Below are 25,551 nucleotides of genomic sequence, written 5' to 3'. Positions count from 1 at the left end.
TTTGAATGCGATTTTTATGCATTTTTGGCCAATTTCGACGATAAAACAGCTCTTATGACCAGAGTATGGCCTGGAACCAACGGATTCTTGGACGTGTGTTAAAGGGGGACATTTGAAGCCCAACTGCGCAAAAACGGTGAAAAAATACTTGCACAACGCGATTTTATGCGCACCAATGGGTTTGTCAGCTACCCCCCACCACCGGAATTCAACAATGCATTATCTATCCAATAATATCGATGCGACCTATCAAAATGATATAAAATTTTGCGCTGAACTCTAAAATTGCAGACATTTTTCATTTCCACCCCCGCATGATGACGTTTTGCCCCCCCCCAAACTGAATCCAACTATGCTATTGAACACATTTTGCACATTTCGCGTTGATGGTGAGGATTTATGTGTACGGAATCAGAATGAATCTCATATTCGTTATTTAGGAATATTTTTGCTTCAAAATTTTTCATTCAATCTCCACCCCCTCCCCTCCCCTTTCAAAACTATGTTAGAACATAGATTTTAAAACTTAGACATGACCCATCGAAATGGTATAAAATTTTGCGCTGAGCTCGAAAATTGCAATCATTTTTCATTTGCATCCCCCCGGTGGAGTTTTTTCTCACATTCGTTATCTGAGCATGTTTCTGTTATTTTTTCATCTTTCATTTTTGTTCCAATTTTCTTATTTTTTCGTATTTTTCTCTCGTTGTTCTTAATTTTCTGTTGTTTTCTCATTTCATTTCGTTTTTTCCGTTTGTATTTTTGGAATTTTTTATTTATGTTCCGTGTGTATTTTTTATAATCATTTTTCTACTTTTGTTTTTACTCATTTCACATCATTTTTTTTTCATTTACATTTTTTGTATCTTTCACTGTAGTTCCATTTTTTGATTTGTATTTATTTTTTATTTTTCTATTTTTTCTGATTTTTTATTAGTATTTTTCATTTATACTATTTTCATCTTTCATTGTTGTTCCAATTTCCTTATTTGTTTGTATTTTTTTCTCGTTTTTAGTTTTCTATTTTTTTCTCATTTCATTTCGTTTTTTTCGCGTATTTTTTTGGAAATTTTCATTCATGTTCCATTTTTTTGTTTGTATTTTTTTAATCGTTTTTCTTATTTTGTGTTCACTCATTTCACATCATTTTTTTTCAATTACATTTTTTGTATCTTTCACTGTTGTTCCATTTCTTGCTTTGTTCCAATGTTCTTATTTGTTTGTATTTTTTCTCGTTGTTCTTATTTTTCTGTTTTTTTCTCATTTCATCTTGTAAGTGTTCAATTTCATAGTTAGCTTTATGGTGGGAGGGGGCAAAACTCCACAGAGAGGATGGAAATGAAAAATGATTGCAATTTTCGAGCTCAGTGCAAAATTTTATACCATTTCGATGGGTCATGTCTAAGTTTTAAAATCTATGTTCTAACATAGTCTTGAAAGGGGAGGGGAGGGGGTGGAGATTGAATGAAAAATTTTGAAGCAAAAATATTCCTAAATAACGAATATGAGATTCATTCTGATTCCGTACACATAAATCCTCACCATTAACGCGAAATGTGCAAAATGTGTTCAATATCATAGTTGGATTCAGTTTGGGGGGGGGCAAAACGTCATCATGCGGGGGTGGAAATGAAAAATGTCTGCAATTTTAGAGTTCAGCGCAAAATTTTATATCATTTTGATAGGTCGCATCGATATTATTGGATAGATAATGCATTGTTGAATTCCGGTGGTGGGGGGTAGCTGACAAACCCATTGGTGCGCATAAAATCGCGTTGTGCAAGTATTTTTTCACCGTTTTTGCGCAGTTGGGCTTCAAATGTCCCCCTTTAACACACGTCCAAGAATCCGTTGGTTCCAGGCCATACTCTGGTCATAAGAGCCGTTTTATCGTCGAAATTGGCCAAAAATGCATAAAAATCGCATTCAAAGTGCCATAATATGCAGTTGTGCAGGGTGTCACGGAAAAAAATCACATATTTGGTATCGGGAGAAGTCCCCCAACACAACCCCGTCGAGTTTTTGTGGTTCCGACCATGTCCCCAAAATCACCTTTTTGAGGGTCCATCCCCCATTTGTGCAAGGGAAAAATTTCAAAATTGCACTTTTCTGAACGGGGCACATAGTACCTTCACTTTGGCAGCGCATTTTTTTGGTTCCCGAAAAAAAAAATACAAAATCAACTTCTAGAGCACTTTTTCGTGTATGGATTGTGGTCTAAACTGTAAATATTAAGAGCATAGGTATTTTAAACATGAGTCAATTTTTACGCGTCATTCTGAGGTCCAAGTTGGCCTCATTTACTCCCCCTCACCCGCCCCCCCCCGTTTAATTTCAGCATCCCTGTTTCGCCATTTTTGACGATATATACATATTCGAATGAGGTCGTAATTTCTTAAAAATATCATTCAAGCAGTTAGCTTAGCCTATTTTATACCTCCCCTTGATAATGGGCACATCGCGAGCACCGACAATGAGCGGATTATCCCGTCGAGAAAAAAGTAATAAGATATTAAAAAAGCACCTGTGGGAGAACGCGGAGACGAACGGGATCGTTAACACGAAAGGAAAACTATTATACGAAAAGAGTGTAGAAAAGGAAGGGGAGGAAAAAAATAGTAAAATAAATAAAACGTAACAGTGTCGTGATTTTTTACGAGAGTTGAAAAAAATAATATTATATTACATATCTGCGTTTTTAAACTCATTTAAAAAATTGGCTGACTGGCTGGATGGCGGAAGTACCTAACGAGTGGCACTGTTGCTGTTGTGCGGCTTAATGAATGAACATTGCCAGATCTGTACGTATAGCTCGGATGATGTGGTCGAGAAGCAAGAAGCCACACGATGGTTTTATAGTACCTACACGTAATATCAGCAGGAGGAGTATTTTTGGTAATTCGCATTCATTTGAAAAATGCTCGACAACAATAACCATTTTTAGTTATTACCGCAGCAGAAAACTTCGCCGCCGAGCACATGGCCTGTTTATATTCGAGGCAAAATGAGCGTTTTTACGCGTCGCATCCAAATGGCTTTACTTAAAAACCGGAGACGTCCGTGGGACGTATATTTGCCTTTTATTAGCCGCCCCTCGCTCTTCGTCGCCCCCCAAATGTGCCTCCTTATGCGAAGTGGTACCGAAGTGTAGTGCACATCTGAAACTGGAGCTGGAGCTTTTTTGAGAAATCGTAGTATCTCTATATTGTGGTTAACGTACAACAAATGCCTCACACATAGATTTTCCCTTGGCTTGGAGGGAGGAGGGGGAGTGAGGGAGGGAGGGAGGGTGGAAAGGGTCTGTATAGTATATTTTCTGTAATAGCTAAATGTTTACCCTTATATATATAATATACGTATATATAAAAGATATAGAAACTTTCGTCGCAGTCGTTACCGTATCTTAATGTGTTTTTCAACAATTGTTACGAGATCTCCTCTCCACCCTTTTACGTTGTTGTGTGTTTCGAATATAATAAACATAAAGTACACGATACAGATATATCTGAAATTAAAAATACACCGAACGAGCTTTTCTTCTCTTTAAAACTAATAAACATGATAAATACTACCGACGAAATGGTGGTGGCGGTGGTTGTACTTACATATCGTATACTCGGGCGAATTTTCTTCCCCAAACCTAACCAGAAAGCGAAAGCGAGACAGAGTGAGATGTTAATGGAAAAAAGCATCAGCGGTAGCGACAGCAGCAGCTCCTTGAAATAGGTTGGTTTAATTTGCTATCGAAGTTTGCATTTATATGGTGAAATTTTGCGGATTTAATTATTTTTGCTCGTCGTTGTATATCGGCGGTTGTTGCTCGAGTCGAGAGATTCCTCCCTTTGCGAAGGGCGTGCGAACACATGCGACAGCTTTCTGCTTCTTCGAAAGAGTGCAGACAACTGTCTGTGAAGTTTTTAACGCAATTTAAGCTCGCGAATTGGCTCGAGACATTATACATTGTAATGCGTGTAGATGAATGACGTATCTTACATGTGAATTTTAAATGCTTTTCCATCGAATAATACGGTATCAGGATACTCCCCCGTACCTGTTTTGTATTTTAATAGAATTGCTAGTGTAATTACACCAGTATCAAAGAGGGATGAAAGAGGGGGGAAAAGGCCTTAAGGGACCGATCTGAAACTTTATAGATGATACTAATTTAGAAAATTGAATTTTATGTAAAGCTATCCTCGATGTGCTAAGAATCGAGGTTTAAAGTAAATAATTTCCAAAAAAAAATCATTCTTTAACAAAAGGTAAATTAATTAAATCGTATCCCTTTCTGCGTTGTTGGACCATGGGGAAAAAATAAAACCCAGATTGAGATGGTACCGGGTGCACAATGAAGGAAGGTGAAACACAATGAAAGACATAAAAGAAAGTAGCTACGTTTCGACTCGGCTGTTTACAAATTTAATAATCGAATTAACATTTCAATAAAAGGATTAATTTAAATAAAAACTCACCCTTTCTTCTTTATTTTATAGTTTGGTTTAGTTTTTAAACAAAACTCCACGAGCTCGAAGAAGAAAAAAAAGGAACAGAGAAAGAAACTCGTACATAAGGAAATGGAAATAAGAAAGATTCTCGTACTGTGTTCTTTTTATTCCTGCTTATCCTTTTGTTTTTGGTTCTTTTTTTCGTCGTCGATACGTGCCAGTCATTTTGATTGGCCACGTCTTGGCTAATTTTGCCAACCCGCTGAGATTGTGGAATTCTTTTGGCGGAAAAGGGTTCGCCTTCGGAAGGGTGGGCTTTTTAAAATTCCCAACGTTTGACATTCGTCGAGGAATTTATTCTTTTTCTCTAGAGGTTGGTTTTTTTTTCCGATGGTTTCTTTTCTTTTTATGTGCGTGTGTCTGAAGTACGTACAGAAATCTGGTATGGTACTGGGACTGGCTATACAGTCACGAATTATTGGCTATAATGAAGCGATGAATTGCTATTCTCGAAAGGTACCGTGTCTCGTGTGCCTTTGCCTTTACCTAGTCGACGTTTGATTTTTTATCTCTGATTTTTATTCGCGTGCCCTTTGTACGTACTATGAGGGTAATTTGTCGGGTTGATTTTGATGTCGTCGGTCGTTTGTGTTTTTATTAGCCGAGTTGGAGTAACGTAGACTGCGATGTGAAATTTTATTGAATTTGGACTCGTTTTCAAGGTAAAAGAGATCGTTTGTGATAAAACCTGGGATAATAAATTGGCTAATGGAGGTTCTCGTTTCTGGGATGAATTTTAAAATAAGCTCGAGATTCGAGTGCTTCGATGCCTTCGATTGGCAAAAAATCTTACTGATTGTGCCAAAAATTGACAAAGAGTTAAACGTTGTCGTTCAAAATAGCCGAAATACTATAATATATTTTGCTTTGCAAACATTGCCAGTGGTTTCTATGTATTTTTTGATAGAATTGGCATGTTTCATTTTTTTTATCAAAGATGTAGAAATATTTTCCTTCTTTGCCAAAATTGCCAAATTTTTAGTCGAAATGATCAAAATATTCTACTAGATTTTCCAAAACGTACAAAGAAATATACTTTTTGGCCAAATTTTCAAAAGTTCCAAATTTTTTGTCAAATTTTGCCAAAATTAAAAATTTGCTGATTTTTCTAAAACCCAAATGTTGCCAACGAATATACTTTTTTTCACAATTTGTCCCCCTTTTTTTTTCAAAATTCGCCATAATAAGTATTTTCCAAAATTTCCAAACACCTACTTTTTGGCCATAATTTCCAAAAGTTCAATTTTTGACAGAATTGCCAATTTTTTTTCTTTTGTTAAAATTCTCAAATTTTTGGTGAAAATTGCCAGTATACCCAAATATTGTCTCAGAGTTCTACTTTTTTCAAAAATTGTCAAAATAATGTACTTTTTTAAGTAGTATCAAACTTCCCACGACTTTTGCTAAAATTAACTATGTTTTGTACTTACCAGTACAGATTGCGCCCTTCACTTCCACCTAAAGGGAAGAATTGGACCTGAGGGAAGTGGCTGCACTGCTGTGTAGTAGTTTCCACTACAGGCAGCGCAATCTATAGGAACTGGTTTCCGAGCAACTTTAATGTATCCAATTTTGAGCTCTGCAGCCTCCTGCCCCAGTCGTTTCCGACGTTCAAGGATTCTGAGAGATCTCCTGGTAACATTGATCGGAGTAGGATCTTTAGCTGTTTTAGGCTTTTTCGCCTCTTTGGGCGATTTATCCGATTCTGGTCTGCCTCATTTAGGTAGAAGACTTCTCTTTAGTATTATAATGAACTGTTAATCCATTTGCATGTAATTGTAATCTCGCGGTTAGGGGAATTGTTTTAGTCAGTATGGCAAGTACATTTACTTATACAAGCCTTTGTTCTAGTCCATTGATTGTATATTACTTGGTAAATACATCAATTGGCGAGTGCGCAACTGCGCATGTTCGTGTATTATTATAGGAGTGTTTTCTACACCCCAGAATCACCTATGAGCTCTTGAGTCTAGGTGAGTTGGTTCTGCTCAACTCACATGTGTAAGAGTAGACGTCATCTCTCTTCAGGTAGAAGAGAACAGTTCCTTACTCTACATTTGGCGCCCCACGTTGGGCGCCAAATGTAAAGTTGGGGTGGGGGGAGTGTTTGTACTTGCATAAAGACTTTTGCCAAATTACATAGATGAAGGTAGGATACCTATCTTCACCACTCAGACATACGAGTCCCAAGTAAATAGGTGTTGTAAGACAACTCAAAATATAAACATTACGTGCGCACTTGTAATTGTTTATACTTATAAATAAGATATAAACTGATTACTAAAACATTGAAGACAATAAAATGTATGCGGCCTAAGCCTGAAACAAGTTCCTTATTGCGAGCAGAATAATATAGGTAACAATACACATGTAGTGTACGGCTAATATAAAACTGTTACAGGTAAGATCTTCACAGACTCTGAAGTGCCTCGTTGAACTAATTCAACAGTGATGATGGTTCTGCCTTTTGGAAGTTTCCATAAACAGTGCATGCACTTCTGAGGAACTTATCTTCCCTTATGGTGGAAGGTGGGGGCGCATCCCCTCCTGGTACTGTTTGTACCCAAGTTGCCAAAATATTCTACTTTTTTGTCAAAAGTAACAAAAAGTTTTACTTATTCTTCAATGCAATTTAATTCGTTTTATTGCAGCTGACTTGAAATTACCAATTTTTTGCCAAAATGTTGTACTTTTTTTTCTCCTCATCAAAATATCCAAAATTTTCTACTTTACGTAGATAATTGACAAAATTGTCAAAGAATTTACATTTTGATTAAAATTACCAAAAAGTACTACTTTTTTTCAAAATTGCCAAAATACTTTCATTTTTTTTTTTTTTTTTTTTGCAAAACTGCCAAGCCAAGATATTTTGCTTGTTGTGGCAAAATTGCATAAATGTTCAACTTTTTTGACAAAACTACCAAAAAGATCTTTTTCTTTGACAAAAATAGTCAACAAGTAAGAACTATTTTTTTTTGCAATTTTTTGAAGAATTTTACTGCTTGCCAAAAAATGAACTTTTGAAGCCAGAATTTCTTTGACAAATTGCCAAGAAAAGGCGTTTTTGGCAGAAATGACTCGATTTTTTTCCCAAATTGTTCTGTTTTTTTTTTTTTTTTTTTTTTTTTTTTTTGACAAAATTGGCTGAGTTTTTTTGTTGAAAAATTTCAAGTGCTACCTTTTTTGCACAAAACGACCCACAAAAAAAATATATTTTTTTTGAAAATTGCTGAAATTTTTCACTTCTTTTGGCTGAATTCACTAATTATTGTAAAAATGTGTTGCCAACTACTTTTCGAAAAATTGCCAAGATTTTTTATTTTTATTGCTAGAATTTCTCGACCCAATTTTGAATGGTTGCACTTTTTAAGCAGCGTTACAATCATTTTCTACCCCTTTTTTCCAAAATATCCTTTATTTTTTTTTGCCAAAATTTCAAAATTTTGCAGTTTTTGAAAAAACTGTAATTGATGATTTTTTTTTGTTGCCAAAATCGCTGAAAAAATTTTACTTTTTTTCACTAAACATTACGAAATGTTTCATTTTTTTTTTTTTTGCTAAAATCTCCAAATAGCATTCCTTTTTTTGAATGCTAAAATTTTTTACTTTAATCGCGATAATTTCCAAAAAGGATCATTTTTTTGACTGAATTTAAAATAGTTTTACTTCTTTTGACAGAAATTTCTACAAAGTTCTGTTTTTTTTTTTTTTCAAAAATGCAGAAACGTTTCTGCTTGTTTTGCCAAAATTGCCATAAACTACTTACAATTTTTTTTTGCCTGCTGTTTGCTTAAATATTCTATGCACAAAATTGTCAAAGTGTTTTACTTTTTTTGCCAGAATTATCAGAGTTCTGGTTTTTCAAAAAATTACCAAAATGTTCAAAATGATCAAAGAGCCAAACTATGTTGCCAAAATTGCCAAATATTTCCCTTTTTGTTGCAAAAATGTTCTACTTATTTTGGTAAAAATTACAAAAAAGTCGAGCAACACGTCCATTTTTGTCAATTTTTTATTCAGATTTCAAATTTTTCATTCATTTATTCTTTTTTTAGAATTTTCATCTTACTGTGACAAATAATTGAATAAGGATCTGTAAAATTTATGGGAGCTTCCCCATCCCTCCCCCGTCCCCCTCTCTATTGAAATATTTGAAAAATTCCCTGCTTTTTGTTTTGTGTCAATGAACATCCTCTCATATTTTGTTGGCAGTTTGGAGAAATTAGAGGCGGAGGGGAGGGGGACTTTTCAGAAAAATCGTAACAATTTTTTTTGTCCGAATTTTTTGATATTTTCGCAGAATTTTGGGATTGAGGATGTATTCTTTTCATCCAGAGTGCAAATCCTAGCATTGCAATTTTCGCTGAACCTTTCATCTAAAGATTATTAATCTAGTAAATTTTTCAAATGCACTCTCTCCCCTTCCATTTCCTCGTCCCAGGTGCTCTAAAGAGTCCATTTATGTGGAACACGTTTTTAAAAAAGTGCACACTAAAAAGTTGCCTGTAAATTTAAAAAGATGATCGTGTATCCGAAGAAAGTTTTACTCTTAATAACACGTCGCGTTGTACGAATAGGTACGAGTATTTAAGCTTTAAAAAAAAGATCTTGGTTAAAACCCAAAATAAAATAAAAAGTTAGCGAATCAAACAATAGACCTAAATTAACGGACGTTAAAATGTTTACGACGATGGCCGTTCGGGGAGTCGTTGAAGGTGATTTTGTTGAATGGTTAGAACGTGAAAGATGCTCGAGGCAAGGACATAGAGCTAAAGGCTGGAAAAATTATACTGGAAAATATTCGCGCGACGTTTTCATTCCAGTTTTTTTTACTCTCAGGGACGATGGGAACTTTAAAAAAAAAAACTTTTAATGGATTCATTAAGAGGACTTTAAAACTCGACCGTTGTTATTGTTGTAGTCGTCGTTTATTAATATAAAAATCATTTGAATAATTGACAACGAAACGTAATTAAAAGATTTAACACTCGATGAGGGGAGGAGGGAGGGGATTGCTTTTTGACAGTGTTTTAATTTTTTTCGTTGTCTCGAGTGTGAGACAGAAAAAAAAATATTCTCGATTTTCTCTACCCTTTCCCTGGAGTGATTTGTGAGAGTTGTTTCGGGAAAAATAATGAAAAAAATGAAGAATGTTTTATTCGGATGCTGGTAGATGCACAAAAGGCTCGAATGTTGTTTCAAGTTAGAGTAGATGACGTTCCCTCCCCCCTTTGCCAACATCCACGTGCTCTTTGCACATTAAATAAGCCATCTTCGATATTAAATTTTCTTCAATATTTACATTCGCTTGTAAATAACGTCGACTGAGATGTACCTCTACCTACGACTACCAGTACGCTTTTCGTCGACTGAAATTTTCATATATTGTACGTACGTACGTATTTTTTCTCTTCCTGAGACTCTTCTCACTATTATACATATAAGGGGGTGAGTGAAAATGAATAAAGTTTAAAAATAAACGTCGTGTTGTAACCGGAGTATACGAGATGAAGAAGGAGGGGGAGGTAAAGAGTGTATAAAATATATAAGAGAGCTTCGAAAGACTGGTATCATCCCTTAAAGGCTAATAAATGGAGAACAAAATAAACAACGTTTTGTGATGTTTGCCTTTCCCTGCCTCCTCGTGTTGTTGTGGCAATCTACCTTCGTGTGTAATACTAGGAGACCGATAAAAATGATATGTGCGTATTTTTATGCTAAATTTTCCCTTTGCTGCTGCTGATGGGGAACTTGGGCGTTAATTTTTGAACGGTGGGGTGGGTTTCTTCGAAGGATGAAAATGGAAAAAGAAACGTCGGTCGCCCAAGTTGGACGTACTCGTAATATAATGTGAGATGTCTGAAACCCTGTGGGAATTGAATTATACCCTTCGAGCGTGATGATAGCCTGATAAGTGATTGAAAGTTGAAACAACGAAGACAAAAGAGATTTAATAAGTTGCGACTTTATTTAGTATTAGAGGAGAATATGAGCTATTTAAAGTTCGACTTTGAAAGCGTCGCTGGTTGAGAAGAAAATAGGGCTTTGAGGTTTAGTTTCGCGTATCGGGGTTACTTTTAGCCATTTGCTTAATGGGCCGGACTTGTTGCTTGGAAATTAATTTAGGCGCGACGACATTCGCCATCGCCATCATTTGGATGTAATTTGGTTACGACGTCCGAAAAGGTAACACGAAGTAGACGTTTTCACCAAGACCTAAACGTATTTAAATATTAATTAGGTTAAGATTTAAGTCTTCGGATGGCAGTGAGCGTGTCCCTTTTACGAGTAACTAAACGAAGGTGTGTAATTAACCCTGCCTGGTCGAACAAAGGCCCCTCCCCCTCTTTGATAAAGTGCACTCGGCCAGAGAATAGGGTGGCGAGATGTACTCTCATGGTGGTGTAGTTCATTCGCAATATCAAAGCCTAAGTTACGAATGGTGATTTGTAAATGAAACTGATCAGGGTAGGTTTTTTTTTGTCGAACTTTTTTCATTTCAGGTCCTTTTTTCTTTTTTTTTATGTTCGCCTTGATTAATACAGCACGAAAGAATTGTCGTGAATCATCTTTTTAGTTCGAAATCGTCATCTTTTTTTTCGCTCTAAGTAAATCATTTCTCAGGGCCGAAGATTATGTACGACCGCACGCTTTCTTAATTTGTAAAGAATTTCGAATGAAACGAGCCCTCTCTTTGAAATAGGTACTACCCAGTTATACCCTCTTATATATATTTTTTTGAGATTTTTTTTTTCTTTTCGTCGTTATTGTCTTTTTTTTCCTTTTTGTTTTTAATTAAAATATTTTCCATCGGAAGATGGAGATTGGAGAGTGGTAGAGAAGAGTTTTTAATTCACGTTTTTTTTTGTTTTTTGTTTTTCTCTCGTTTCAGATGGAAGATGAAGGGAATCATGGCAATGATGAAATACGATCTTTCGTACTGTCTAATCTCACAGCCCATCACCAGTGTCGAGTAATATGCGTACTGTGTAGCGGACCGATGAAGGTGTACGATCGGTATCCTTTGATCGATGGGACGTTTTTCCTTAGCCCGATGAAACATGCTAAGGGCAGTGTTGAGGTGAGTTTTTTTTGCTTGAAATATTTTAACGATTAAGTATTTATGTGATAAAGATTTTTATGAAATGCAATGAATGCAAGTGTGGTTGAAAGATGAGAATTTTGGATCTTTGGAGGAGGAGGAGGGGGTAGGAAATTTTGGGGCTTAAAAGGTGATATCTCTTGATTGGATTGGAAGATTTCTCCGGTTGCGTTGATTTTCAGTCTTTGAGTAATAAAATTGGAGTGCAGATTCCATTTTTCAATTTTTTTTTTCATTTTTGAAGATCTATGTACCAGAATTATTTGAGAAAAATGACCGAAATATTGAATTTTTAAATTCAAACTTTCCTGCAGATTTGGAAAAAAATGCTCAATGAGTTGAATTTTCATTTTCTAAAACCATTTCAAGTCATTAGAGATTGAAATCAGTAGAGACTGCAGAATAACAGGAGACCTATTTTAGCTAATTTTAATGATCGAATGATTTAATTATTGGCTCCCTCCTCTCTCTACAGATTCGTGGAGAGGCTTCAGTTCAATCTATTATTTTGATTAATATTTCATGTTATGATTTTTTGAATACCTTGTAAAAGCAGCATTCTTCAAACTGAATAAGCATCCTGTGCAAGGAAATGGTTTTCTAATATTTATTTACGTACGCTTGCAAACATTTTTTATGATTTTTCCCCTCAAGTTCAATTTGTGGGGGGGGGGGGGATTACAAATGAGGTATTCCAACAGGCAAAAAAATGTTGAATCGAAATGCATTTTTCAATTTTTGATAAATTTTTGAAAATTTTTGGTTAAAAAATGGAGGGAAAATCAAAATTTTACCAAATTAACGTACAGAGCTTGAACTACGATAAATTGCCCAATTTTAGACCACCCCTCCCTCTTTCTGCAAATCGACTGGAAACGGTTTTGAGCAAATCTGGAGTCTCCAGCAAATTTTTGAAAGTTTTTTCCACAAAATGTTACCGAAATAATTTTAAAAGTTGTAATTCACCCTATATCCTGTTTTCAACCCGCTGAGTCGATTTGAGATGGCTCCAAATCCTTCTAGAGCCTCCAGCTATGTTTGAAAAATTCCAGATTTTCAAAAAGTCTCTTGAAGGTCGCTCAAGTGTAGAAAATTCAACTTTCAAAAATCTGCTGGAGGTTCCAGAACTACTAAAAACGGTTTGAAACCGGTTTCAATTGATGGAGAGTGGAAGAGAGAGGTCAAAAATAGAACCATCTTGATTTTTTCTCGTTTTTTGCCCAAATTCGAGTTTTAAAAATCGAAAAATTAATTTTTCATGTTTTGCAGTAAAAATGTGATTAGAAAAAAAAATGCGAAGATTGATTTGAAAAATACTCAATTCAAATTCTTGAGGTTATTTTTTAGGAGGGAAATAAATCAAAAATACGGCTAGTTTATCCCCCCCCCCAAAACAGGGGGAAGAGTGAGACCTTTTTTTGTAAGTGCTGGAGTAAGTAATCGTAAACGAAACTGAATTTTGAAAAATTTCACAATTTGTCTATTTTTTGGTTGAAAATTTGAGCCCCTCCGAACGTAATTTCTGCAGTTATTAGAAGAGATTTTTTAAAACGGAAGGGGATAGGTGGTTCGAGGAAGTTCTATTGGAAGGTTTGAAAAAAAATTTCATGATTTTTAAAATAATTTCTGATTGTAGAAAAAAGTTCAACTGCTCGAATATTTCAGTTTTTTAATTTTTCTAGACTTCGAAGCCTCTTTTATAACCTTGAAATGATTGTCTATTTCAAAATTCAAAATTCCAACTTGGAAAGTCGTAGCTTTTTTCTAAATCTGAAAAAAATGTCCTAGCTGTTTATTGGTTCATCTCCGGTATAAATTAGAAGGGCGGGAGCGGGGTGGGGGGGTGAAATTGTTAAGGAATGTAACTTGTAATTGTAAAAAATCCAAATTTTGAAACATTTCGTGTATTTTTGTTGAAAATTTAAATTTTTTGGGCTTTGTTTTCTTCATTTTTCGTGATTAGAAAACGTTTCTTGAGCTTGGTGGAAGGAGGAGGGTGGGTGGGAGGGGTGAACAATTGAAAACTTGGAAGAACTAAAACATCTATCTACTTTTTTTTTGAAAATTCGAGAAAAAAATTTATTGATTTTCTGACATTTTCGGATTTTTAAAAAATCACGATGAATTCTTGACATTATGGCAGGGTTGAGGGTGAATTTTAGGTATTTTTTTAGGGTTTTAAAATTTTTATGGCTCTAAAGAACTTATAAACATTCTCGATTTTACGGCAAGTCCTTAGAATAATGCCAGACTTTCAAAAATTTTGAAAAAAAAATCACGTATTTCTCACATTTTAAGATAACGTCAGAGTTTCTAGTTTTTTGTCTGAGTTTTCAAGAACTTAAAAAAAATAATTATGAATTCTCAAGGTTATGTGAGATTTTCAGAAACTTTTTGGAAAAAAATGGCCTGAACTGAAAAAATGTTTATTTACAGACGCCCATGGTCTTTTTCTGACATTTTGATATTATTTCACACAAGTTTTTAGGTCATTTAAAAATCTTGATTGATTTTTCATTTCTGATAAATTCTTGACATAATGTCGGACGTTTTAAAACCAAAAAAAAAAAAAATCAGCAATTTCTGACATTTTAATAAGTCTAAGTAGACTTCTCAAAACTTGGAAAAAAATTTTGAAAATTGTCGGTATGATTTTTAACAACTTTGAAAAATTACAATTACTCAATTCTGAACATTGAGTCGGACATTGAAGAACTTTTTTTTTTAATTTACCAATTTCCAGTATCAAGTAAGCCAATTTTAAAATATTGGGCCAAACTTTTGAGAACGTGGAAAAAATTCCAATTAATTCTTAACAAGATGTTAGACTTTTAAAAACTGAAAAAAATGAACAATTTTTGAAATAACTTGGACAAAAACCAGTGAATAGCTTAACTTACAACAAACTATCAAAAATGACTTTTATGATATTTTGTGAAATTTTTCTGTTTATTCGAGATTCTGAACTTTCAGTTGACTTCATCAAAAAACCTATCCATGATTTGAAACTTCCTTTGAGTTGAAGTGGACTCTTTACGCCCACCTTTTTTTTTTTTTTGATTTTCTCTCATTTTTAAGCCTTTCTTGACCTTGAAGGTGTCTCCATTTCAGAAAAATGAGAAAAATTCAAATCAATACTGCGAATGTCTTTGAACTTCGCTTTAATGACCCTTTTTAATGCTTTAAAAAAAAATCACATTTTCTTACTCTCTCTTCTTTCGAGCTCATTTATACTTTTTATTTGACAATTTTTTGAGTTGAGATTAAAAATCGAGTTTTGTTTTGTAGCACAAACTGATTTTTTGTTCAAAAATTTTCCTTCAATGTTTTTATTGGGGGGGGGGGGTGATCTTTTGCAAAAGTTCCTTCCTTCCACCTCATGAAATGGTGCAGGTTTAAATAAGGCCCTGAATTTTGATTTTTTGAAAATCAGTTTTCAGATTTGTCCAATTGGGGAGGAGGGAAAGGAGGGGAGAGGGGTTTACGATTGACGTTTAAATGAATGAGAATCTCTTTTTCAAAAAATTAGAAATCTTCAAAAGTAAAAAAAGTAGAGCAGCAAGAAAAAAAAGTCAAAGTAATACACCTCTTGAAAATAACGAACGAACGATGAACCACTCGTCGTCGTCGTCGTCGTAGACAAATTGACAATATTTAAATAGAGACGAGGGCAAAAAAAAGAAAAAAAAACATACAGAAAAGAAGTAGAAAAACCTTAGCTTATTCTTTTAGTATTATTTCACGTTTGATGGGGCACGAAAGTAAAAAAAAAAAAAAGACCGACTATAGTAAAGCAAAGAATACATTTGCCTTTATTGTACAAAAGGCTATGTTTGAAGAAGAGAGAGAGACTAAGCCATATAATAGAACGAGAAGAGACCACGGCGAATGCTCAAGCAGAAGTGAATACCAAAGAGTAGGAAAGAAGAAAAAATAGTATAAGAAGAGAGAGTTATTGAATTTAGATGAAATTTCTCTTCTTTTCGCGAGCATTTAGGAAAAACTTCAAAGAGAGCTCGCTATAAACTTCAATTACATTTGACAATCTTTTAAAGACGTTTCTTTTTTGACGTCTTCTTCTACTGGTTGTTGGTTTTTTTTTTTGAAGCAGCAATAAAATATAAAAAAAAAGCAAACCGAGAAAAGCGAAAGATTAAAAATAGATATTTTAAAGGTACCTTTATCCGTTTTAGGTGCCCTAGCTCGGCTCGTCGCGTTTCAGCTTGAGCAGCTTTGTATAGTAGGTATTAGGATATGAGAAGAAATGCATAGTAGGATAGGGGATGATGGGTGTTTTTTTTCCTCTTTACTTACCTACATAAATATCTACATTTGAAATGTACACTGTGTGTGTGTGTGAGGTTTCCCTTTGAGATATGGATGAGTTTTGCTCTTCTTTTCGGAGTAATTTTATTAAACGAATGGAGCATAAGTAAATCGTATTTTTTGATAGAATGTTTCTGTTGTATTAAAATGGAGTCTTTTTTTTTCTGAATTATGTTTATAGGTGGCCAAGGATAATAGAAGGTTGTTTTTGAACTCGATTTGTATGCGTTGCTTGGAAGCTTTTACTCCTGGATCTAGAATACGCTGTGTCCATTGTAAGACAGCCTTTGACGGAGGATCTATGGTGATTGGCACGATGTACACGTACGATGTATTCGCAGCGATGGCCTGTTGTCAAGAAAGAGTTAGGGTAAGTTGTATTCGAGATTTTTTTATGGGATATGGGTCTGTAGAAAATTAGCTTTGTTGGTCGAATTGTTACCTTCTTCTATGAGAAGGTCCAAGAGTAACATTTGGTCGATTACGAATCGTTCATGGAATCACCTTGAACAGAGTAATCACTCGAATTTCCCTCTATTCTTATTCTAGCTGTTGATAATTACCGCCCCTGCCCCGATATCGTCTCACGTAGTAGGGCATTACGTTATCGCGAAATCTCCTTATCTTGGTCGTCGAATCGTACTAATTAAAACGCGATTATTTAACGAAGGGAATTGGGAAAAAATTCGGCGTTGAAGAATGTTCGACTCGACCGATCAAAGTAATTAGTACTTTGTGAGGCGAAAGAAGCATCGTTCGTGAGGCTTCTCAACACTCGTACTACTTGTAATTACAGAATAGGAAATTTTTACGCGGTTTAGCTGAGCGGAATATTAACGACGTCGATTTTTGGTATACTCTTTCAAGACCGCTTTTTTTTTTCGGCAGTGGCCGGTTCGAGAAAGAATTCCGAGCTCGTTTTCGTCATCATCGTCATCATAGTTCTCGAACACAGAGGGAAAAAAATCGTCAAAGTTGTACGTGCTTACGAGTTGTGGTGATCTGCATTCATTCGATTCTCGGTTTGAATTTTTTATCTAGAGCCATTCATGGTTAATACCCTGGAGATACGTACGTACGAGTATATCGTCCAGAGTACATTAGAATTTAGAAAGGATGATGTTTCGTGTGGCTCTCGTGTTAAAATGTCGTAGGGAATAGTCCGTCATCGTCGTGTCGTCGTAAATGGTCAACTATCAAATGCTTATACGAATACGATACGAATATGTACTCGTATGTGTAACGAACGGACACGATATTTGAATTATGCAACGTATTTTATATAAAATGGAGATGGCCTTTGAGTATGTGTAAAAGTGATGTCGGTGTAACACGAGGATTACGTATATCGACGACGGTCTTGGGAAGTCGTTTATAAGCGGTGGCAATGCGACGATTATGGGGATTTTTTTTTTTTTTTGGATGAAAGAAGGGTTTGCTGGAAGCGAAGTTGTGTAAGTGCAACAGATTCGAATTTGTTTGCTGTTTATATGATGGGTTGATTTGAAGGGTTGTAGGAATACTCGTATGTTGAAGAATATGTGTGTGTGGAGGTTTACTTTTTTTTTAAATGAAATTTTCGTATCATTGGAGATAAATTGTTAGGAGATGTGTTGGGTTACTTGTTTTGCTTCGGGGTGTAGTGAGAAATATGTTGGGTGAAGTGGAATTCGAGAAAGGGGGGTGTTTGGAAAATCTGCATTCAAGTACTGCTATGATAGAGGCATTCGTGTAATTTATGATGTGAGGAATTGAGATTTTTTGGGATAGCATAAATGTGTCAGGACACTTGGAAAAATATTTTCATTTGTCTGCAAAATTTCCTAAAAATCATTTAAAAACGTCACAAATATTTTCAAAAATTTTAAAAACATTTGAAAATGACTAAAAATAATTTTGAAATTTGAAATTTCACAAAAAAAAATCTTTATTGTAATAAAATATCTATAATTTTCCAGAAATCGTCGTCCAAGTTGTTTTCCAAATGAAGGGCGGTTTTCCAAAAAGCGATAAGTCAAAAATCATGATTTCGAGATAAATGACGTTTTTAGTGCCCATTTGAAGCCATGATGCACTTGGAGTATGCAACCTGTCCTGCATGTTGCATTAGGTCTACCTCAACACGTACGTGTTGGTTTCGCGGTGTAACTCGAGTTCGCAGCGCTTCTGCGGCAGAAAAAGTAAACTGACTTATCGACTTTTGGAAAAACGATTTTTCAGTTTTTCATTTATATGATAAAACCAGTGGTGCAAATCGATGTAAGTCAACTGTTAATCACAAAACAAAAGTAGAAAACCAAAAAAAATCGATTACAAAAAATTTAACCTGTATTTTTAACAAAAATTATCCATTTTGGCAATCAAATAAAAACAAAAGTACCTATATTACGATACTATCTAAGTATTGGAAAAAAAACAATTTTCACAGCTCTACTTCAACGAACACGAAGTATTACAGTAGGTACAAAAAATTTAACCCATATTTTTAACACCAAATTCAAAGGTTCACTGGATAAATGGTGACTTATCGCGTTTTGGAAAAACGATTGCGATCTGCAACTTACGGAAAAGCTGGATTGCGAGTAAATAAATAGGTATTTTGGGTAGGTTAGGCATTAAATAGGTGAGATACAACCTACAGAACACAATGACGTGAAAAACTCAATTTTCAAAAAAGTTGACTTATCCACTTTTGGAAAACCGCCCTTCAAATTTAAAAAAAAAATCTCAAAAACTTTCAACGTTTTTCAACAGTTTATAAAATCATCCAAATATTTTCAAAACTTTCCAAAATTAACCTAATAAACCAAATCTAAACCCTTCTAGCCACGGGTGTAATAATCGTGCAATTATAAACACCCAAAAAAAAAAAAAATACAAAAAAAAATACAAAAAAAAATTCAAAAAATTTCAAAGTTTTTCAAAAATTTTCAAATACCTACCACGATTTTCCAATGCTTGATTTTCAAAATAATTAAGAAAAATTACCAAAAGTTTCATCAATTTTCAAAGTTTTTTGAACATTCAAGTGAAAAAAAAAAATCAAAAAAAATGTTTAAACAGCTGAAAAAATGTTTTTAAAAATTTGTAAATAAGTTTCTGAAACCTTTTGATTTTTTCAAACGATCAACTTTTCATAAACTTTCAAAGTTTTCAAAAACCTCTAAACTTTCCAAAAACAGAAACTTTTTAATTTTTCAAAAAAACTTTCATTTACCCTACTTTGAGAATTTTTTCAATTTTTCCATCGTTTCTTGACAGTTTTCAACTTTTTTCAACAATTTTCCCATAATTTTGTAAAGTTTACAAAAATTTTCTAAAAAATGAAAAAAATTCAAAAATTGTTCGAAAGTTTTAAAACTTTGAATGTTTTTCAAAATTATTTCAAACTGTTCATTAATTTCCAACAGTTGAAAAACTTTGACAAAAATTTTAAAGAAGTTACCAAAAGCAAAGATCAACAAAAAAATTGCTGCAATTTTTTCAGCATTTTTTCAAAGTTTTCAGCATTTTTCAACGAGTTTCTGGCAACTTTGGAAAGTTAACTAAAATTTTCTCGAGTTTTTTTTTTTTGAAATTTTCCTTATTTATTTGAAAAAAATCAATCAAAACCTGGTCAGGTCTTTTCAAATTTTTCAAATTTTTTCAAGATCTTTCTTCAATAGTTCCCAACAGTTTTCAAAGAGAAATTTCATAAAAATCGAGATTTGTTTTAGAAAGTTCCATAAACTTCCAACATTTTGTATATTATATGCTTTCAATGAATTTTCAAATTTTACGTTTTCCAAGCCATTTTTATCAATTTTAATGAATTTTCAAACGACTTTCAACATTTTTCAAGAATTTTACAACGCTTTTAGAATGTTTTCAGAATTTTTTTTAGCGTTTTTTTTGAAATTTTCCACAATTTTCAAAAAATTCAACCAAAATCTTCTGGAGATTTTTCACCTTTTTGAATTTTTTCAAATGACATGTTTCCAAAAGTAAATTTCAAAAACATTGAGGAACATTTTCGAAAGTTTCGTAAATTTTTAACATTTTTGTAAATAATGTAGGTACTCTTAGTAAATTTTCAAATTTTACGTTTTTCAGTCAATTTCCAGTAATTTTGATAAATTTTCCAAAAACTTTCAACATTTTTTGAAAATTTTACTACGCTTTTGTAAAATTTTCAGAATTTTTCTAGAGCGTTTTTTGAAGTTTTCCAAAATTTTGAAAAAAATCAGCCAAAATCTGCTGAAGATTTTCAACTTTTTGAATTTTGTCAAAAGTTTTGTAATTTTGTCAAAAATTTTGAAAAGGTTCCAAAAGTTTCAAAAAAGACATTTCAAAAACATTGAGGTACATTTTTGAAAGTTCCATAAACTTTCAACATTGTAAATACTTTTGATAAATTTTTCAAATTTCACGTTTTTCAAGCGATTTCCAGTAATTTTGATAAATTTTCAAAAGACTTGCAATATTTTTCAAAAATTTTTCAATATCTTTGGAAAATGTTCAAAATTTCTATCAAATGTTTTTGAAATTTTCCAAAATTTTGAAAAAAAAATCAATCGAAATCTGCTGCAATTTTTCCAAATTTCATATTTTTCCAAAAGCTTTCAATGTTGTTCGATAAATTTTCTAAAACTTTTCAAGAGTTTCCAACAGTTTCCAAAATAAAGAAATTTCAAAAATATTTGTGAAAAAAATTCAAAAGTGATATCAACTTTTTACAAACTTTTCAAGATTTGAGAAATTTCTGATGTTTCTGGCTACTTGGTTTTCTTTCCAAAAATCTATGGTTACCAAATTCCTATCAAAGTTTTCAAAAATTGAAAGTTCTTCAGAGGTTTCCGAAAATTTCCAGAATTTTTTAATATTTTTCAAATAATTTCCAACAAAAGTTTTCAACATTTCTTGAAAGTTTTCAACATTTTTCAAAGATTATCTACTCAAAAACTTTGGAAAGTTTTCAGAAATTTTCTCAAAATTGTTTTTAAATTTTTCAGAAGTTGAGGAATGAAGAGCTGTTGGAGGTTTTTCAATCTTTTTCATAACTTTCAGTGTATTCCAAATTGTTTTAAAACTTTCCGAATGGTTTTCAGCAGTTTCTTCAATGTTTCTATAGAACTTCGAAGCTTTTTCAAACATTTCATAAAGTGCCCAAATTTTCAAAAACTTTTCAACTTTCTATAAATGGCGAACTTTTTGCCAACTTTCAAAGTTCTGAGGAGCTTTTAATGTTTCTAAATAGCAACCTTGGTTTTCCACAAAAATTGTAGATTTGAAAAAAAAAGTTCTCGTGCGTTTTCAAAAACTTTGTAAGCTCAGTTATTGAATTTCAGAATTATTTTTTAGTGTTCGTCAAAGAATTCCCAACAATTAATTTGAAAATGTTTCAAAATTTAGTCATCGACATCGGAAAGGTTTTAGAAAATAGAGACATTTTCTAAAAAAAAAAAAAAAGCTGTCTCAATTAATTTTTGAAATCATAATTATACAATGATTATTTTAATTTAAGAAGAATTTTTGAAGAATAAATTTGATAAATTTTTTGCTCTGAAAAAATGTTGACACCCCCTTCCCTACCCTCCCCCTTCCACCTTGAAAAATATCTGAAAAAATGTCCTATGCTAAACGTCCTACGTTCGGCAATTTTCTGCGAAAATGAAAGAAAAAAAAACAATGTGAACATTTAGAAAAACTACTTAAACTATAGTTACAGTGATAAATTGTAACGAAAAATTAACTTTGAAAATAAAAACGATGAAATTGTTGTACAGCTTGTTTTTTCATGCTTCGTTCAGAGAATCAGAAAATTCAGAATTTGATGAAGATTAGACTTCAGTCGAAAAATCTGAATTTGAAAGTTCATAAAATGATAATTATCCTGAAAGATAATTATTTTATATTACAATCCCAAAAGTGGATTTGTTCTTTGAGAATAAATTGAGTTGTGGAGTTCCTGCTTTTTTCATTTATGTGTTTGTGTATGATGCATTTTCAGACGAAATTTCGTAATGAATGTAAAGTGAAGGATTAAAATTTGGAGATTGGGTGGATTACGATTCGTTGATCAGTTGATCATAATTATTATTATGTAATTACACGTAACTTGAAGTAACGTCGATTGCTCGATTAAACTCGGTTCAATTGGGCTATTTCGTCGATGTAAAATCGTTTGTGATTAAAGTCGAAAAATTCGTCGTTGTGAAATCGATTCGTACGCAGAAAGATCCGATCTAATCATCAACTGCAATAATTCGATCGTCGTCGTCCAAGAAACGCCCCCAAGATTAGCATTCGTCGTTCACCAGTCGAAGATATCGAGATTGTAGTTCTCTCGCCGCAGAAAATCGTTCCTTTATCTCAATCGATGATCGCTGAAGAAACCCCCTTTGAATCTGATAGTGAACCCTACGTCGTGTTCCAGTCGAAGATGAATCCAGATCTGCAGTAGTCGTCGTCGGTATTCGAGTCGTTTGAATTTCGAGAATTCTTCGAAGATCCCCTTTTGTCACCCCTCCCCCTTGATTTACTGCGTATTCTGTAAAATATTTAACCCCTGAACACCCAAATAGTGCCATATTCGTCCATCAGACCAGACTGTAGCATAGAAACTCACGCTTTGTAGTTGGTAGTACGTAGCACTTACCTAGAGAGTAGCTTTGGTTGCACCTATATCGTTTAAGACTCGAGATTAATTTCACCCCCGGCTAATTCTCCGCTTCGGTTTTGTTTTTCTGTCCCTCTCGTTACAGTGCTCTGGCTGCCACGCTCCTCTACTCCTACCTCACGAACGTCTAAACTACTTCAGCGACTACAGCCGTATGATAATCTGTCCGCATTGCGGCACCAAAGACTACCACTTCGTGCGACCGATTTCCAATTGTTACGTGCTGGAGAATCCGACATAACAATTAATCGAGGATGCCCCCACCCAACTGGAGCAAATCGTTCAGGGGGATCCTTACCAATGTCATAATCCTATCGTAACCATTACCGAAGAATCGACGTTGAAACGTTCGACCGATTTTGGACCAGCCACTACAACTACTACGAAGTCTAAGCATAATGGCTCGAATAATAAATCTAATCATCATCATAATAACCATAATAATAATAACAACAACGTCAACGGAATCGAGAAAAAGGCTCAGTTGGCGACCAACAACAACAACTCTGTACATAGCAATAATAATAATAATAAAATATACAGCAATGGAATGGCCATGTCTAATGCCAAATTTGTAAATAGTTGCGTACCCCTCAACGAGCTGGTCATCAATTGCAACACCACTACAACGAATTACAACACCAACAACAACACCATCAGCAATAATTGCAACTCTAGCAATAATCATCATATCGGTTTAGATATGAATTCTAATCATATTAATCTAAAGAGTATGGCTGCTTACGCGAATACCTCGTTGAATTCGCTAATCACGACGACCACAGCGTTGGCAGCAAATTCCGATCAAAATGGATTCAGTTTGAATTCGCTGATGTCCGATTCCTCCAACACGTGCTCTAGTTCGCCCCCTTACTCTAAATCCAATAACACCAATGGCTACAATAACCACCAAAGTAATGGATACCTCAGCCATAGTCCTACCTCTCCGAACGGATCTACCTCGAATTTCATCACCTCCACGAATATGTTCAACGTGAACGCCATCATACCCCATACAAATTTCATCAAATCAACTCCACCAGCTGCTTCGACTCCCTCTCAGATGAGTAAGCTGGCTGATCTTAAACGAGCCTTCGAGCTGACCAGTAAAGCATCGCAGCAGACTCCTTTGATCGAGAACGTTACCTCGGGCAGTATATTCGATTCGATGGACTGCTTCAGTCTAAACGGTGACCTGAAATCGGCCATTAATGGATTATCCTCCATCAACATGGTGGACGAAAACGATAACATGCAGCATTTTTGGGATGCTCGAATGAAAGACATAGCAGACGCTATGACATACTTGGAACTCATTTAAAGAAGAATACCTGGACAGATTGTACGAAAGTCTGGTGTGTGTGTTAATTTATTGATGTATCGATGTTTTCGTTTTCTTTGATTATTTTACCTCTTTGATTTTTTTTTTTTCTGTGGTCATTGTGTGTAAATAGGGTTACGTTCTTGTTACCTTTTTTGTTCGCAAGAATCATTATATTAAATTATATAAATGGTTATTCCACTATATACTAATGGTGTTTATAACACTTAGGTATTGTAAAGTTTCTCAGGGGTATTGTTTTTATGTGTGTTTTTTTTTCTCTTTTTTTTTCTTTCTTTTATTAAGTGTTCAACAGCCGTCTCGCGATTTATTATACGAGTATTTTACCTACCTACTTATGTACTGGTAGTAGTATGAAATGGTGGTAGAAATTACCTACTGTACTATATTATATTATGATAATATTTATTTCGCGATTAGAAATTAGGAGTATTTTTGTTTTGTTAGGTTTTTTGAGTTTTTTTTCTCTATCTCTATCTCTATCTCTCTCTCTTGATATGATTTTTTTGTGTGGAAAAATTCACTACGCTGTGGTGGGGTAGAAGATGTACGATATTTTATTTGGGTACCAAATTATTACCTATCTAACTCGCGTGTGTAATTTTTTTCAATTTCTCGTTATTTTGTTTTTTTTTTCTCTCTCTCTCTCTTTTTTTTGTCTTAGTGTATCGAACTAGTCAACGAGTTTTTTTGAACGGAAATGATTTTTGTTCTTTGTTGTATCGTTTCCGTTGTAAGGATAGCTTCGGTTAGTTTTTTTTCTTCGTTTTTTTTTAAGAGAGTGTTTTTTTTGTATGGTAATGTTTTTTTTTTATTCATTATTTTTGGTCTTTTAATGTATTGTACTTAATGGAAGGTAGACAATTTCATTGGTAGGTTTTATAGTTTTTCGTTTTTTTTTTTTTTTTTTTTTTTTGTCGATAATGCACCGCTTTTATGTTTAGTTTTAGGGTTGTTCGGTGTGGAAGGGGGAGTGTGGTTAGATGAAGGAAAGGTGGGGTGTTGAAGGTATTTTTTGAAGAATTTTTCATTTTTTTTTTTTTATTAATATGAGTTTTGTGTTGAATTTTGAGTTATTTTGGTTTTGAGAGAAAATTCAAAATATGTAAATTTCTACACAATTTTGTTTCCAAGAAAACTGTTTGGAAGTCTATAATATGATCAAATTCCTCGTACTCTTTTTTCCAAATTATTCGCATTGGATTTTTTTTAGAAGTTTAATTTGAACATTTTTTAAATTTTTAACAAGTTGTTTATTGCAGTTTTTTTCATTTTTTTTTTTTTTTTTTGAAAATTATGGAATTGAATGCATTTTTTAACTGTACTGCCTTTTTAAAATCGTTTTTACTAATTTTTTTTGTTCAGGATTTTTTCTACGTTTTCAGGATTTTTACATTACCCAATTCTCTAATTTTGCATAAAAATTTTTCGAATTTTTATTTTTTTGCCATTTTTTTCAGGTATACAATCTTTGAACTTCTTAAATTTGTTTTCCAAGTTTCAAAATTATAATTTCTTGTTGAAAATGATGCTTTTTTAAAACCATTTTTCGAAGTTTTCTTCTTGATTTTTAGATTTTTTAGTTGTCAAATTTTTCATTTTACTTACCAAAAAACTT

The 25,551-nt window shown here is 33.7% G+C and overlaps 1 protein-coding gene across 2 annotated transcripts in view; it reads left to right on the top strand.

The window, feature by feature from the left end:
- Positions 1-25,551, top strand: part of heca (headcase) — a 244,899-nt gene that overhangs the window by 133,389 nt on the left and 85,959 nt on the right. Inside the window, exons 3-5 of one of the 2 annotated variants that reach the window (XM_065365222.1) lie at positions 11,398-11,586; positions 16,115-16,303; positions 22,677-23,120. In XM_065365222.1, the coding sequence (XP_065221294.1) occupies positions 11,398-11,586; positions 16,115-16,303; positions 22,677-22,832 (534 nt within the window). In that variant the 3' untranslated portion in view covers positions 22,833-23,120. Of the gene's footprint in view, positions 1-11,397; positions 11,587-16,114; positions 16,304-22,676; positions 23,121-25,551 lie in introns of those variants that run through there. The other variant, XM_065365223.1, reaches the window with a different exon arrangement.

This window comes from Planococcus citri, chromosome 5 (assembly GCF_950023065.1).
Source record: "Planococcus citri chromosome 5, ihPlaCitr1.1, whole genome shotgun sequence".
In the NCBI taxonomy this organism is placed as follows: Eukaryota; Metazoa; Arthropoda; class Insecta; order Hemiptera; family Pseudococcidae; genus Planococcus; species Planococcus citri.
The sequence above is the reverse complement of the archived record's forward strand: the minus strand, read 5'-3'. Positions and strand labels throughout refer to the sequence as shown.